Source organism: Trichomycterus rosablanca, chromosome 5, assembly GCF_030014385.1.
Source record: "Trichomycterus rosablanca isolate fTriRos1 chromosome 5, fTriRos1.hap1, whole genome shotgun sequence".
NCBI classification, from domain to species: Eukaryota; Metazoa; Chordata; class Actinopteri; order Siluriformes; family Trichomycteridae; genus Trichomycterus; species Trichomycterus rosablanca.
In genome coordinates, this window is record NC_085992.1 from 5448766 (window position 1) to 5465793 (window position 17028).

Sequence of the window (17028 nt, forward strand, 5' to 3'; positions counted from 1 at the left end):
TATTAAGTGCAGTATGCGGTAAACACTGAGTGCAGTATGCAGTATATTCTGAGTGTAGTATACAGTATATATTAAGTGCAGTATACGATAAACACTGAGTGCAGTATACAGTATATATTAAGTGCAGTATGCGGTAAACACTGAGTGCAGTATGCAGTATATACTGAGTGTAGTATACAGTATATATTAAGTGCAGTATGCGGTAAACACTGAGTGTAGTATGCAGTATATAATCAGTGCAGTATGCAGTATATACTGAGTGCAGTATACAGTATATATTAAGTGCAGTATGCGATAAACACTGAGTGCAGTATGCAGTATATACTGAGTGCAGTATACAGTATATATTAAGTGCAGTATGCGGTAAACACTGAGTGCAGTATGCAGTATATACTGAGTGCAGTATACAGTATATATTAAGTGCAGTATGCGGTAAACACTGAGTGCAGTATGCAGTATATACTGAGTGTAGTATACAGTATATAATCAGTGTAGTATGCAGTATATAATCAGTGTAGTATGCAGTATATAATCAGTTTAGTATGCAGTATATACTGAGTGCAGTATACAGTATATATTAAGTGCAGTATGCGTTAAACACTGAGTGCAGTATGCAGTATATACTGAGTGTAGGATACAGTATGTAGTAGGCGATTTAGAACACAGCCATTGTGTGAGGAATCAGAGCAGCTGCGCATGCGCACAAATATTGTTTCGATTTCGAGTACTAACGCGAGCTAGCTGGTGTGGTTGTCAACAGCGCACAGTTTGTTTATTTTAATGTGTTCTTGCCTACATTTGATTTGCTTTTATTTAATATCTTCTCATGACAAGTGGTGGAATGGGAAGCTGACCTTTGTAAGCTAGCTGGCTAGCTAACTCGCTAGTTGTAGTTAGCTCGGTGGCTAATTGACTGGCAAGTTGTTTACGCGGAGCTAGCTAACCCGGCTGGTTATTTACACAGCAAGTTTAACAGGTTCGGGGCTGAAAAACAACATGTTAAAATGAAATGGATATTGTAATTGTTGTTGAAAAAGTATTACCTTCGATTATCAAGTTCTTTAAATCTCGGCATTGGTGAATCAAGCTTCGCGAGGGTAAGAACGTCACCTAACGTTGGTTATCTAGCAGTGACATGAATCCTGTACTATATTATCTGTGATAAATGCACTGTCAAAATTATAATACCTCAGTTCGGGGTTTAATACTGGACTATTTTACACAGTAATGCGTTTTGGGACGTAAGCTTAAAAAGAACAGTGTCTGAATACATACATACATACATACATACATACATACAGACATACATACATACAGACAGACAGACAGACAGACAGACAGACAGACAGACAGACAGACAGACAGACAGACAGATGTTTCTAATAAAGTGGTCCACATGAGATTGCCATGTCGTCAGCAATAATGTCACATTACCAGGTTGAAGATTAATTCAGCTTTATTAGAAACATCTATCTATATGTCTGTCTGTATGTATGTATGTATGTCTGTCTGTCTGTATGTGTGTGTGATACATACATCCACACAAACTAATAATGACTGTGTTTGACCCTGGCATGGTTATTATTGCCAGATAGGCAGGTTTGAGTGTGTCAAAAACTGCTGGTGTATGATTTTATCTACTATCTATCTAGCATGTCTTTGCATGTTTGGTATGAAGGCCAGAAGAGAACGCTGAAATTATCTATCTATCTGTCTGTCTGTCTGTCTGTCTGTCTGTCTGTCTGTGTGTGTCTGTGTGTTATACATACATACATACAAACTGAAAATGACTGTGTTTGACCATGGCGTGGTTATTATTGCCAGATAGGCAGGTTGGAGTGTCAGAAACTGCTGGTGTATGATTTTCATGCTCATCAGTCTGGAATTTACACAGTAAATGAGTAGTGAAAAAAAAAAAAAATCCAGTAAGCGTTAGTTTTGTAGTTGAGAGAAGTTAAAGGAGAATGGTCACTTTGGTCCTTGCTGCCATGAAAGTGAAGTTAACTCAACCACTGTCACAACCAGTTTGTTGATGAATTCTATCCATCTATCCATCCATCCATCCATCCATCCATCCATCCATCCATCCATCCATCTATCTATCTCATGGCTTGACATGTTTGGTATGAAGGCCAGAAGAGAACACTAAAATTACTTATTTATCCATCTTCTTATCTATCTATATGTATGTGTGTTATACATACATACATACAAAATGAAAGTGTTTGACCGTGGCATGGTTATCTATCCATCTATCTATCCATCAGCATGGCTTGACATGTTTGGTATGAAGACCAGAAGAGAACCCTAAAATTTATTATTTATCTATCTATATGTATGTGTGTTATACATACATACAAACTGAAAATGACTGTGTTTGACTGTGGCATGGTTATTATTGCCAGATAGGCAGGTTTGAGTATGTCTGCTGGTGTATGATTTACAGCTCATCAGTCTGGAATTTACACAGAGTAGTAAAAAAAAACAAAAAAAAAAACAGTATAAGGTCATATCCTGTTAGCCTGTTCAGGCTTAATGGGAACAGTGGAAGAATAGAAAAACATATCCTAATCTGATATATCTTGACTACTTCTGTAACGTTCAAGTAGTAGGATCAGCATTTTGCCAAAAACACATTAATTGAACCTGCCTTGTCAACAATTTTTCAGGTTGATTGTGATAGTGGTATGTTGTTGTTGGTTATTTTGGTACACCTTTTTTGCATACCACAGCACAATATTGTTGCTTACTTGGCCATCTACAGTGTACAGTGGGAACTAGATAATGTGCCATATCACAAAGCACGAGTCATCTTACATTGGATTCATAAACATCACAGTGAACTAAGGTTAGACTAATATATGTTTTTTTTACAGATGGAAAAACCTCCCTTTAAACAGACTCAATTTTGTGGAGCCTGGGCAATGAAAGAGCGATTAGGAACAGGAGGCTTTGGTCATGTCTACCTGTATCAACATCAGGTGCATAATTTAGATTTGTACATTTTTATATAGTTTTACCCCTTGTGTAGTATTAAATCAGACATATCTACATGACTGAAATGATGTTTACACTCTTCCTAAAGATTGAAAAAAATACACTTCCAACTGTGTGGCAACTATAAAAAAACACTTTGGTTCTAACAGGGTTTAAGCAAATTTGTGTTCTTGAACTGTGGAAGCACTTCTGTAAGTCGCTCTGGATAAGAGCGTCAGCTAAATGCCGAAAATGTAAATGTAATGTAAAATGTATAAAGAAGGTTATTTTGTAGTCTAGCTGAATGGAGCCCCTGTGCACAAAACGAGATCCATAACAACGTGGCTTGACATGTTTGGTGTGAACTTCAGAAGAGAACCCTGAAATTAAATAAAATTAGACAAACACCTTTGGGATGAATTGGAATGTTGATTGCGAGCCAGACGCTCTCATGAGACGTCAGCGCCTGACCTCACAAATGCTATCTTGGCCACAAATTTCCTCAGATACAATTCAGAGTCTTGTGGAAAGCCATGCCCGTGTTGGGCAACCTTTTAGTACCATGTTCATGATCAGATATCCACATATTTTTGGCCATATAATGTTTACATTATTTTAATCAGCTGTCTTGTTAGTTAATGAAATTGATGGGGGTTTTTTTTTGTTTGTTTGTTTTGTTTAAATGTCTAACCATTACTGAAATTAGTTTTTTAGTATATTGTTTTGACTTTTCATACAGGAAACATCCGAGAAAATTGCTGTGAAACTCTGTCGACTCGAACTTAGTCTAAAAAACAAAGAAAGATGGAGTCGAGAGATTCAGATAATGAACAAGTATGTAATTTGCATGTACAATGACTATATGATTTATATATACGCAGTGGTTCTTGAAGTAAATCTTTATATTTAAATCTTTTTGCAGGTTAAACCACATTAACGTGGTGACGGCTAGAGATGTACCTGAAGAAATGAAACACATCGCCTTGAATGACTTACCTCTTTTAGCCATGGAGTACTGTTCCAGAGGAGACCTTCGCAAGGTGCCTTAAAGCATTAGATGATCTATCTGTGATGCTCTCCTTATTATTGTCAGATTTCAGAAAGTCGTGTGGTTTTGCTTTTTCATTATCGTTGTCACTTTTTCTATTTTAGATGTTAAGCAAACCTGAAAATTGTTGTGGGTTAAAAGAAAGTGAGGTGCTGTCCCTACTCAATGACGTTGGTAACGTATCCCATCTCTGATTGTATCCTTCCATTTTGTGTGCCACTTTTGGCCTTTAGTAACTGTATTATTTATTAAACCTAAATCTCTGTGTTTAACAGGTTCAGGAATTCAGTATCTCCATGCAAACAAAATTATTCATCGGGACTTGAAACCAGAAAATATTGTTCTACAGGAAATTAATGGAAAGGTACCTGATTGATGATGTTATTATTATTATTGTCATTTAAAACATGTTCTTACTGAGTGTTTGTGTGTTTAGCTGGTACACAAGATAATAGACCTGGGCTACGCCAAAGATTTGGATCAAGGGAGCCTTTGCACATCGTTTGTGGGCACCCTGCAGTATCTGGTAAGTCTTTCAGTGTATGAAAAATAACTATGATTTTGTTTAAATAGTGGTTTTGGCCGCTCAGGTGGTGCAGCGGTAAAACACGCTAGCACTCCAGAGCTGGAATCTTGAATGCATCATATCAAATCTCATCTCTGCCATTTGGCTGGGCTGGGCGGCTACGTGAACAATGATTGGCTGTTGTTCGTAAGGTGGCTAAGCCGGACCAGGGTTTCTCCTAACTGGTCCTCAGTCAGCAGTGGAGGGTTGTATCAGTAGAGTGATTGTATCACAATCAGGGTAATTGGATACGACTAGATTAGGGAGAAATCTGGGGAAAAATTTGGAGAAAAAGAGTGGAAAAAAATTACCTTAATTAATTAAATGCATTTTTGCTTATTTTGGTTTGTTGTGGATATAGTTTTAAGTTTATATAATTTCCATTTTACCCATTAATATAAATTTAATCACAAATAATGACAAACCGTGATAATACTGTTAGAGAAAATTTAATCTTTTATTCAGAAAAGTGTTCAGACCCTTTGCTTCGACTCTACAGATTGTGGTCAGTTGCATCCTGTTTGCTTTATTTATTTTTAGATGTGTCTAGAATTCACCTGTTGTAACCTGAATTGATTGAATTGAGTTTGAAAAGGCACCACACATTCCACATGTTTTGTTAAAGCTTTGTTTTGCTCATCTTGCAAAATAATCAAAACTAAAAGGAGCAGGAAAAATTATTAGACTAATAATAGGAGTATATATACGAGTAGCTGCAGTATTAATAAAATCTGGCAACGTCCTTTGATTATCTATTGCTTAAAAGGAAATTTACACAGTGTAACGTGTTTTTATTTGTTCTAGGCCCCAGAGCTTTTTGAAAGCAAACCATACACAGTCACCGTGGACTATTGGAGCTTTGGGACCATGATTTTTGAATGTAGCTGTGGTTTTCGCCCATTTTTACACAATTTGCAGCCTGTGCAGTGGTAAGTTACCCGGTCAGTGTCGTGGTGCCTGTTCATCACAGGGCTTAGGCCATATGTCCCAAATCATGTCTGTGTAGCCACCCATTTGAAATGCTTTATATATTTATAATAAACAGAAGATTAACTATTAACCTTCTCTCAGTTCAGGTGTTTAAAGCGACAAACCACACCCCTTGTCAAAAGGCATATAAAGTCATATATTTCAAATTAAGTACTGTATATGATTTGACCTTTGTGGCAACACTTTGGGGAGACCCCTTCCTCCTGTTCTAGCTTGCCTGTGCACTAAACAAGGTCCATAAAGAAAAGTTTGGTGAAAAGGAACACCAGTGGTCTGCACAGAGCCCTGACCTCATTCCCATTAAACACCTTTTGGAAACAGACGCACAGACACACTTTAAAATTCAGATGTACGGCGCCCAGGTGGCCCAGCAGGATATTCCACTAGCACACCAGCTCCAGGTTTATTAACTCCTTCATTTTGAAGCTCTGTGTTGCCATCTAGTGGGCATAATTGGCAGTGACTGCAGCAGACTCTAATTGGCCACCGTGTCTGCTGGGAGGGATGACCGGACTATGTGGGTGGGGTCTTCAAAAACGCTGTGCAAGGACCCTGATTAGCAGACACAGGCGTCTGTCCAGAATGCATGGGTGAAAAGAATGGGTCCGCTAGGACTGTGCACGTGTTGGAGGAGGCGTGAGCAGTAACATACCCTCCTCAAATACAATCGGGGATCTCCAGCAGCGGAAGATAAAATGAAATCTGGATAAATGCATAAATAAATAGAAAAAATCTGATGTACGAAGGCTGTTGTAGCTAGAGGATGGCTTAGTGGTTTTGGAATAGGTTGTCCAACAATCTCGTACCCTGGTTTTACATACTTTTTGGCTTATAGTGTATTTTAATATGTATATAAATAATTTGTGTTGTTGAATTTATTTGTAATATGTAGAGATGCAAAATATCATGTAATTATTTTTCTCAGTAACAATTGTTAAACCGTTTTCCATTAGGACAAGCAAAGTTCGTAACAAAGGCCCCAAAGACATAATGGCCATTGAGGACATGAACGGTGAAGTCAGGTTTTCAAGCCACCTTCCTTACCCCAATAATCTCAGCAGGTAACACATGAATAAAATCAGCAGAATTTTACTAATTGAGTCAAACTAAAAGGCAAAGTGTGCAACAGCGTGAATAAAAATGTAATGCTTTGTATCACCAGCACTCTGCTTGAGCCCCTGGAGGGTTTGCTGCAGCTGATGCTGAAGTGGGATCCAGTTCAGAGAGGAGGTGAAGTACATCCTGAAACTAAACAGCCAGTGTGCTTTTCACTTCTTGATCAGATACTCAGCATGAAGGTCAGTTATTCTGACGTCAGAAAAAGCACAAAACCTCACATTGTTTGGAGGTCGTGTTGACTGAATTTTTTATTTTTTTTGTAGGTTGTGCATGTCTTGAACATGACTACGACCGCTGTTCACTCGTACCTTCTGAGTCCCGAGGAAACCCTCCACTCCTTACAGCAGAGAATTGAGGCGGAGACAAATATCGAACTGGTGAATCAAGAGCTTCTGCAGGAGACAGGAGTCATGCTGGATCCAAGAAAGCCTGCAGCGCAGTGTGTCCTCGATGGAGTTGTAAGACAGTTCAGAATCTGTTTAGAATCTCTTCTTTTGTTAAACATTAATTTAATCAAATGCATTTTAATCTGCGCCTTTGTCGTTTTTATGTTTGGTGGACAGAGAGGATGGGACAGCTACATAGTGTATCTGTTTGACAAGAGCTTAACCAAGTACAATGGACCCTTTACTGCCAGGGCACTTCCAGAGAGTGTTAACTTCATCGGTGAGTATAGTTTGAACCTTTGTTATCCAATAACCTTGCGATCAGCCAGCGGTCTGAGCTCCCACACAGACATGATCGGCTAATTTCAGCAATTCTTCATCACTGCTGCAATTATGACCTCTGCTGGCTGGTTGATGGTGCCTGCACAAATAGTCTCAGACAATATTGTCTTTGTATGTAGACACCTGACAGCACTACTGGGATTCAAACCTTGGATCCAAGTGTTAGAAGGTTATCGTAATCGAGTTCTGGTGTTTTAGCCACACTCTTTGCCAGAAGGGGTATAAAATCATATATTTCAAATGAACCACTGTATAAGATTTTAACTTTGTGGCAATAGTTTGGGGAGACCCTTTCTTCCTGTTCTAGCTTGACTGTGCACTAAACAAAGTCCATAACAGAGAGCCCTGACCTCAATCCTATTAAATCTCTTTTGGAGAAATTGGTATGTTGATAGTGAACCAGGTCAGCTCATCCAACCTTAGTTCCTGACCAAATACATGATTAAACAACTGAGCACAAATTGAAATATTTAAACCACAGACACACTGTAAAATTCAGATGTACAGAGGCCGTTGTAGCTGTAGGAGGTCTGAGTGGTTTTAGGACACGTTGTCCAGCAATCTCAAAGCCACCTGACAGCACTACTGGGATTCGAACCTTGGATCCAAGCACTAAAGGGTTATCGTAATTTACAACTGTGTCACCTGAACGCACAATATTAAAAATATTTAATATTCTTATTTCTATTTTCCAATTAAATGGTTTGCCTTAATTCTGCATCCTAATTAAAATGAATTTAAGTGAATTTATGAGATTGTATTTTCTTTGAATGGGTTTATTTTACACATAAAACTAACATTAAACTTTTATACTCAAGACAGAGGATCAGTTTTATTTCGGACGCCCTATTTAGTTTTAATATTTTAATAAAGTATTTTAAATTAAAGGCGCTCGGGTGGTGCAGCAGCCTATTACTTTAGCCCACCACCTCCGAGATATAATAACTTTTGCTTGTGCAAATTTAAATTTGTTTATTTATTTACAATGTGCTGAACTTGTTTCCTATAATATAACTCATATTCAAATCACCAGAACATGGTTATTGACCTGGAGTGTTAATATGTTTACAATATACTGAACCAACTGATTTTGGTTCTAACAGGTTTCAGCAGATTTGTGTTCTTCGACTGAGAAGAAAACTTGAGAAATAAAATATTTACTATGGAAGCACTTCTGTAAGTCGCAAAAATGCTCCTTCTTAAGCTAGCTATTGTTAGTGATTAGGGATAACACATATCTAGTTGAAGGTGTGTAGTCACTGCTGAAAAAAGGCCTTTCCTTAAGTAAACAACCCAGATCAATGTTCAGTCAGCATGACTTTAACATTTTGGTGTGTGTCACCAGTTGACACTGTTCTAGACAGAGTAAAAATTTAACCGAAACATCTGTGGGTTTAATTAACCACAATAACAGTTTTGAGGAATTATTCACAATTATTTATGATTCCTACTGTGGCCAAAATAATACATGTTTAACTCTTGCTTTTAATCATCAGCCTGTCATTACTAAATATGATTTTGATGTGTGGGCTTTTGGTATACTATAATTTTGTAGTTTTATCTACTACTGACATTAGGGGCTGTCATTCTTCAAAAAGTATTTTATTTTTTTCAGTACGTGAGACCAAGACGCAGCTTCCATTGAGCGCCCTTAAGAAGGTATGGGGCGAGGCTGTGAGCTACGTCTGCGGCCTTAGAGAGGATTACAGCCGCCTGTACCAAGGCCAAAGAGCTGCCATGTATGTCAAGTATATGGTCATTTTTCCATAACAGGTTACTGTATTTATGGTTATGGTATTTAGGGTATGTTATTAGGGATTGGTATATTGTGCTTATCTTATTATTTTTCATCTCTTGATTGTGTGTGTGCTCTTTTCTAGGTTGAGCCTTCTTCGCTACAACACCAACCTCACAAGATACAAGAATCTGATGTTTTCATGCTCACAGCAGTTAAGAGCGAAGCTCGATTTCTTTAAGAGTAGTATCCAGTATGATCTGGAGAAGTACAGTGATCAGATGCAGTATGGCATATGTAAGTTTTCCAAGTGTAATTTTACTCTTATTTTAAAGTTAGGACAGGAAAAAGTTAAACATGATGCAATTCTTGGGTATGTATTGTAATGTGTCAGCACACTAAAATTCTGAGCGGGCGGGGCTGAAGGCCACTACCTAATGGCAGCGTACTTTTCAACAATATATAGACAAAAGTATTGGGACACCCCTTCCTACCAAGAGAGGTCAAATAAATCAGTTATATAAAGGAAATAATATGCTTCCAACTTTGCATCAACAGTTAAGGGAAGGCCCTTTCCTGTTCCAGCACTGCATTGTTCTTGTTCTTGGTTTGAAGAAACTCCAGTGACCTGAGCAGCTTTGGAATAAACTGGAACACATTCTAGACAGTATCATTTTCAGGGAAATGTTTATATAATACGAGGCAACCTGAACCAGTATATGGACCAGATCTGCTGTCCCGATGCCTAAATACGGGAGCGGCCAAAAAAGAGAAAGAAAGGCAGCTGTTTAGGTGGATCCTATATTTATCTCCATCTAAACAGGAATGCTGTTACATAAAAAAGGCTTTGTACTATTAAACCTACTGTCATTTTGGGCAAACGTAATTCTGGAATGTCTCTATGGTACAAACTTTTGTCTAGAAAATGCTCTAAATAGAATCTGTTTACTTTGTTTAGCTTCTGAAAAGATGCTAAAGGCTTGGCAGGAAAATGAAGAAAAGGCGGCTGCGTTTGGACAGGTGCGACACATCATGGTTCTTAATTCTTTAAACTTGCTTTTTAAACTTGTGATGTACAAATAAAAAGATGAGTGTATGTGTGCCATAGAATTTTCTGTAGTTCTAGCTGCAGCAGTCACATCTGATCTGTTTGTTAAGCATGTTTCTGCCTTTTTAAAGGTTGCAGAGATTGGCCATCTAGACGAGGAGATAATGGCCTTACACTCAGAGATTGTAGAACTTCAGAGAAGTCCATATGCACGACGCCAGGGAGATATCATGGAGCAACTGTAAACGTTCCTTTATAATTTTTATACCTTTGTAAATATATTACATGTCTATTATTATTGTAAGAACACTGTTGATTTCATTCCAGCGAGGAGAAAGCTATTGAACTCTACAAACAATTGAAAGCAAAATGCAAAAGTAAGTCGCATGATTTTAGCTTTTTGAATGGCCCAAAATAATCAAGTTAATATTTGTCTGTATGATCAGATAAAATTAAGATGTACTATTAATAAAAAACTGCATAATGTGGTATGTTTACTGGTGTAATGTTGTCCTCTATAGTGAACGACTCTCAGCATGGATACAGTGACAGTTCTGATATGGTAAAGGTCATTATTCAGACAGTCCAGAATCAAGACAAAGTACTGAAAGACCTTTATGCACATCTCAGGTAAGGAAAATACTTGAGGCAATTGTTTTAAACTAAATAGCACATTGATTTTACCATAATTAGAATCTTTCTGCCTTTATACTGCACATTGAGTCAGCAAATAACTTACAATAGAAAACATCTAATTACCTACTACTATCTACATATCTAGCATTGCATGTGTTTATCCCTGAGCTAGATTAAAATACAGTTTATTTTTGCAAACCGATTTCCAAAAATGTGGAACAGTATGTAAAATCAAACCCAGGACTGTTGAGCAGCTGACTTGTTATATCAAGCAACAGTAGAGAAAAAGAAATCCAGGTTCACAACCACAACAATCGGTGTCCTCAGTTCCCGAGCAATTACAGAGCATTGGAGAAAGGAAGGGTAACGTGGTATAGTGGTATAGTGGAATACTGGGTTTGTATTTATCTCTGCTTTTATTGATGTTCATGTAATATCTATTTTCTTATAGCCTTTTATCCTAAAACAATCCTGTGTTTGATTTTATTTTCCAGTAAAATTTTGCAAAGCAAACAGAAGATCATCGAATTGTTCCCTAAGATCGAGAAAACTCTGGAGAATATTAAGGAAGCAGACAGCACTGTCATGCAGATGCAAATGAAGAGACAGCGAGAGTTCTGGCACCTACTCAAGATAGCCTGTGTGAGTTTTGCATATTTGCTTATGTAATACTAAGAGCTACGCAGGGCAACATGCCCACACACACACACACACGCAGGTTTAATGTTATCCAGTTCAGTCTGAAAAAAAAAACTTAAAAAGAGCCTCACAGTGAAGATAAACCGGAGACAAACGCAACAGCGCGCGTGTGTGTGTTTGTGCCTTTAATCAGAATCAGAATCAGGCTTTATTGGCCAAGTATGCTCACACATACAAGGAATTTGTTTTTGGTTACACAGATGCTTGCAGTGCACGAAAAATACAATACAGACAATCTTATTCACACAGCTCACTCTCTCCTTAACACACACATTCATACCTGTAAACATAGAAAACATTGTAAACATTTAGCATGTGCAATTTACATTGTAATTTTAAAAAGGTGCAGTTTTGAGCAATATAAAAACTATAGAAAATATAAAAATATATAAATATGAAATGGAAGTAAAGGTGAAAATCCTGTGTATGCCATTACATAAATGAAATAGGTAGTTTTTGATGTGCAAGTAAACACGGAGTAAGAGATGATCTGTTTAGTGTCGCTAAGTGATTCATGAGTCGATTCGTTTTCATGCAATGCGTAAGTTCTTCTTCTCGGTTATCTCTCCGTGTTTACTGTTATTAATTAATGTCGTGGTTTTAAATAAACACCAGCTACTACAGAACATTTTGTGTGACTCTTTTACATTAAAAAGCTTAATTTAAAAGCTTAATTAAACTGCTATTACCACAGCTCTGTAACCGAGTCAGACTCGTTCCGTCTAAAAGTTTTCTGATGATCCTAAAAGTTCAACAGATGATCCTGAACTAACGAATTTGGTAATGAATAAACTTTTGCCTCCGATTGGCTCTGTAACGTTTTCTGTTCTCATCTACATCACAAGTAAGAACCGCTTACGATTTACCAAAGTGAACCAGGAGTTTATATAACGTGCTGATAGAATCGACTCAGATGTGACCGGGTTGAATTATCTTTTTAAAGTAAATATTTCAATCAGCAAAATTACATCGTATGTATGATGCACAACGTTAATGATGTAATTTTAGGTCATGAAGAGCTTTCACGATGGTTTCTGTGCGATGGTTGATGAATGGTGATGTGATGGTTGGTGCTTTGTAGCTCAAAGTCTGGATCAATCCACTGAGCTGTTAACTTAACATGATCTTTATATATCACACGATCGGATCGACTACATTTAGGAAATATCGGCCGATCGCCGATAGCATATTTTGATTAAAAATCGGCCGATACCGATTCATAGCCGATCGATCGTCCCATCTCTAATTATTACCATTGTTGTGATTTTAAAAAATGGCATTTTAAGAATTTTTCTTTTATTGTTCACATAGTACCATAGTAAATACACTCACCAAGCACTTTATTAGGTACACCTGTCTGCTGTGTACATTCAGAGGTTATTTTATTTTTATTTTTGGCTACACCTACCAAACAGATGAACGTTGTTGGTATACAATTACTGTAGCCCATCTTTTGCCCTATACACTTTCTTACTTCTGTGTAGGCCATTGATGCCTACCAGAAAGTGGCACCTAATAAAGTGTTTGGTGAGAGTATAGCAAAATGTGTTTACCAACAATAGTGTTACTGTTCTGCTGTAAACATTAGTCTCAATGTGGCCTTCAATAAATTGAAGGAGACACACTCGCGGTTTATTATTACTAGATTGGTTGATTGACACTACATTTTAGGGCAGCACAGTGAAGTGGGTAGCACTGTCGCCTCACAGCAAGAAGGTCCTGGGTTCGATCCCCAGGTGGGGCGGTCCGGGTCCTTTCTGTGTGGAGTTTGCATGTGTCTGTGGGGGTTTCCTCCGGGTAAATTGGAGACACTAAATTGTCCAAGACTGTGTTCGACATAACCTTGTGAACTGATGAATCTTGTGTAATGAGTCATGAATGTAACCAAAGTGTAAAACATGACGTTAAAATCCTAATAAAACAAACAAACACTAAATTTTAAAAGTAGCAATGCTACCACCTAGAAATATTGTAAATTAATACGATTTTGGTTACCGAGGTCAGGTTTCATTAAAAAAGTGAAGGTTTCATTTTATCAGATTACATTAATACACGTACATGTGTACATTATAAAGTCTACTTATTTGGTGCATGTATAAGCACTCTGTGGCATAAAGCTGCTTCATAACAGGGCTGTGTTTACATTTAGTAGGAAATACTTATAAACGGTTGGTATATGTGTTTGCAGGCACAGAACATTAACCGCAGTGCAGAGATATCTCCTCCTCTTATGGCCTGGACTGATCTTCCACGCACGTCTCTCACAGCTCCAACTGACAAGTAACATTCCTGATCACACTTTCACTGTTTCTACTTAAACACAGTTCTGAGTCTTTTCTGATTCGTGAATCTTTTCTTTTCATTGTTAGTGAAACGGTCAGTCTGCTGGAGGAGAACCAAAGGTACTTAAGCCAGCTCACAAGTCTGCTGCAGGAGACGACTGAGGAGGAATCAGAAAGTATCATGGTGTGTTTAAAATCAATGATTATGGTTTAAAATTTATGCTCTGTCAGGGCTTTCTAAACCCCTTCAGCACTTAATGTACTCACACACACACACACACACACACACACACACACACACACACACACACACACACACTTTAACATAAACATAAGCAAAAAAATTAAATTTACAGGTATTTAATTATTCTATCAGCTATATAGTTTGTTTGTTTATTAGGATTTTAACGTCATGTTTTACACTTTGGTTACATTCATGACAGGAACAGTAGTTACTCATTACACAAGATTCATCAGTTCACAAGGTTATATAGAACACAGTCATGGACAATTTTGTATCTCCAATTCACCTCACCTGCACGTCTTTGGACTGTGGGAGGAAACCGGAGCACCCGGAGAAAACCCACGCAGACATGAGGAGAACATGCAAACTCCACACAGAAAGGATCCTGACTGCCCCACCTGGGGATCGAACCCAGGACCTTCTTGCTGTGAGGCGACAGTGCTACCCACTTAGCCACCGTGCTGCCCTATAGCTAATTCCTAATTTGGACACATGGACAGTGGATAGCACTGTATTTCAGTTATATAGGGGGCATTTAATGCCTTATATGTAAAATGTTTTAGTATGCTTATAATACATCTGTTTGTTTGGTAATGGATGTGTTTTTATTTTAAAAAATGACCAAACTTTTTGCATAATCTTTTTATGGTTTCTTGTGCTTCTTTTTCTCTATAGGATCAAGACTGGAGCTGGACTAAATATGAATCCCTGATTCCAAAATTACAACGTTTATAGATTCATGTTACGCTAAGAAGCACACGGTTGAATTTCTCCTGTCAGACATGGTTTTTCCTCATCGTAACATGTTTGGGTTTGTAGTGTAAGAGTAACACGTCATATGTATCTGTAATTCAATTGGCACAATGCCACCAACTAAAAGCAAAACTTATACATACATGAGTACTTATTTATTGTTTTGAATGTACTTAATCTGTCCTACATGAGCTGGTTGTGTTTCAGGTTTCGGTGTCGTATTTGGGTTTGACTTCTGTAGATCAGCAGCTGCACTTTAGAGGCTCTCTGAATGGTGAATTTTACGGTGTTGGAAAAGAAAACTCAGATTTATAGGTGTGCACTATAATAAAATGTAATCATGTCACAGATTAAAAACAAGACAAGTCAGTGGATTTTGCCATACAAGGTTATATGAGGGTTTTTCCAAAAGTGTCCGTACTTTTTTAAACTCTGTTTATTAAGAATAAATCACTTTCCTACATACTCACCTTACGATGCATTTGTCCCAGCGTCGTACCAACGTTTTAATGCCATCAGCAAACGGTGTTTTTGGTTAACGTGTAACCACTGATGCAGCACTGCTTTCACATCATCATCCTCACATGAAAATCTTCCATCCCTTAAAGCTTCTTTGAGCATCCAAAAAGGTGGAAATCAGATGGCGCTCACTAAATCTGGACTATTAGCCCTCTCAGTTTCTCAGACACCACCGATTACTCCTCCCACCCTCACCGTTTCCAACCAAAATATAAAAGTGCAGAAGCTTTTTGAAGATCCCTCGTATATGGACAGCTGTCTATGAAGCTTTCTGAAATACATTTTCAGTTGCTCATGAAGAAAAGCCTGAAACTCGTTGCTGTGCAGTTGAAAACCGAAGGTGCTTACGTTGGTTGGTGTGTGGTGGTGTTTTTTTCTTTCTGTTTATTTTTTTATTAAAAGGAGCAGTGTCATAGAGTTATTGGTGCAGTGCCCAGCCCAAAGGAAAGAGATTCAACACCGTCACCAATGTTGTCACCAAGTTTATGGTTTAGAGTAAAAATCCATCATTTTCTGTTTGTTCAATTGTAATCAGTTTTAAATAAAAGTTTGACTTCTCAAAATGTTTATAATATTGCTTTTATCTGAAAGTTTTAGTTTTCATGTTTACCACTAAATAATTGTTCACTTTCACTGATTTGTTGTACATCACAAATAAAGATAATGTGTCCTCTTTTTTTCTTTTGGTGACTACATTGAGAAGAGCAGAAGCACATAAGTCTCATTTCATTGCATTTGGTAAAGCCAAGTATTTTTATTTAATCAAAACAATGAATAGACATTTGCTTTTAATATTACCTTAAATATAAATAAAAAAATACTTTTAATTCAGTAATTTATAAATTTTTACTAACCGCTCTATACTAGTAAATTGTGGTAGGTTTAACACCACCTGAAAATACTGGGTGCCGTGTTTAACAAGGGGCACTTTCAAGCAACCAATCCCCCTTCTTTATGATTTTTAAAATAGAATAAAACATGCAAAACCCTCTAAAGGATTAAATCTAGATCTCCAGCAGCCATTATATGAGCTGTGCCATGTTTCAATAAAAAATGCTGCCACGAGGAGTGCTTATTCAAGTAACATTACATCATGTTCGGTGTGTAGTTTTGTATCCTCTTCAAATTAAATAAAGAAAAATACTTTCAGGTCTTTCATTTCTGAAGGTTTTTATATATAAAACAAGAAAAGTTTATTGCTGAGTTACTAAGTAAATCAAGCATCCACTTTATTGATTTGTCCTGCTGAGTCCTATAGAAACCCTTTTATACATTTACCAAGATGGATGTTCTTATTTTTACTTAAGTTTATTAAGTTTAAGTTTTATTCATTTCACATTGCTCTGTGTTTAACAAATACGTGAGTTAAGTGTAATTAAAACTCCCTGGTTGTGCACACGTGTCATGTAATACACACATGTTAATTTAAAACAAATCTATTTTACTTGAAATCTAATTAATATAGTTTAAATGAATCTAGAATCTAATAGAGTGTTCGGTGTGTGTATATCACCTATACTGTTTTATTAAAATATAACTTTTACTGTATAAGCAATAAGTTGTCAGTAGATGTTGCATTACTGATTCATATAAACTTATTTTAAGGTTTGCTTATTTTTATAATTGCTACACTTACATTAACTGTAAATCTGTCATTACATTCACAAATCGTCTGATGTTAGTAAA

The 17028-nt window shown here is 37.2% G+C and overlaps 1 protein-coding gene across 1 annotated transcript; it reads left to right on the forward strand.

Moving 5' to 3' along the window:
- Positions 1-728: 728 nt before the first annotated feature.
- chuk (component of inhibitor of nuclear factor kappa B kinase complex) lies at positions 729-16015 on the forward strand. The gene is made up of 22 exons (XM_062995564.1): positions 729-1097; positions 2877-2981; positions 3716-3810; positions 3899-4016; positions 4129-4198; positions 4300-4388; positions 4461-4550; positions 5394-5518; positions 6533-6640; positions 6742-6877; positions 6962-7156; positions 7262-7364; positions 9042-9165; positions 9307-9458; positions 10120-10181; positions 10341-10450; positions 10537-10586; positions 10731-10839; positions 11340-11487; positions 13733-13824; positions 13914-14010; positions 14746-16015. Exons 2-22 carry the CDS (start codon positions 2877-2879, stop codon positions 14803-14805), a joined length of 2238 nt encoding a protein of 745 aa, XP_062851634.1. The 5' UTR covers positions 729-1097; the 3' UTR covers positions 14806-16015.
- Positions 16016-17028: the final 1013 nt, after the last annotated feature.

Bases quoted from the DNA above. Each gene is read 5' to 3' on its own strand.
- chuk (XM_062995564.1), top strand. From the start codon at position 2,877: ATGGAAAAACCTCCCTTTAAACAGACTCAATTTTGTGGAGCCTGGGCA. The intron at 4,199-4,299 runs GTAACGTATCCC...TGTGTTTAACAG, and splicing joins GTCCCTACTCAATGACGTTG to GTTCAGGAATTCAGTATCTC. The intron at 13,825-13,913 runs GTAACATTCCTG...TTTCATTGTTAG, and splicing joins CTCACAGCTCCAACTGACAA to TGAAACGGTCAGTCTGCTGG.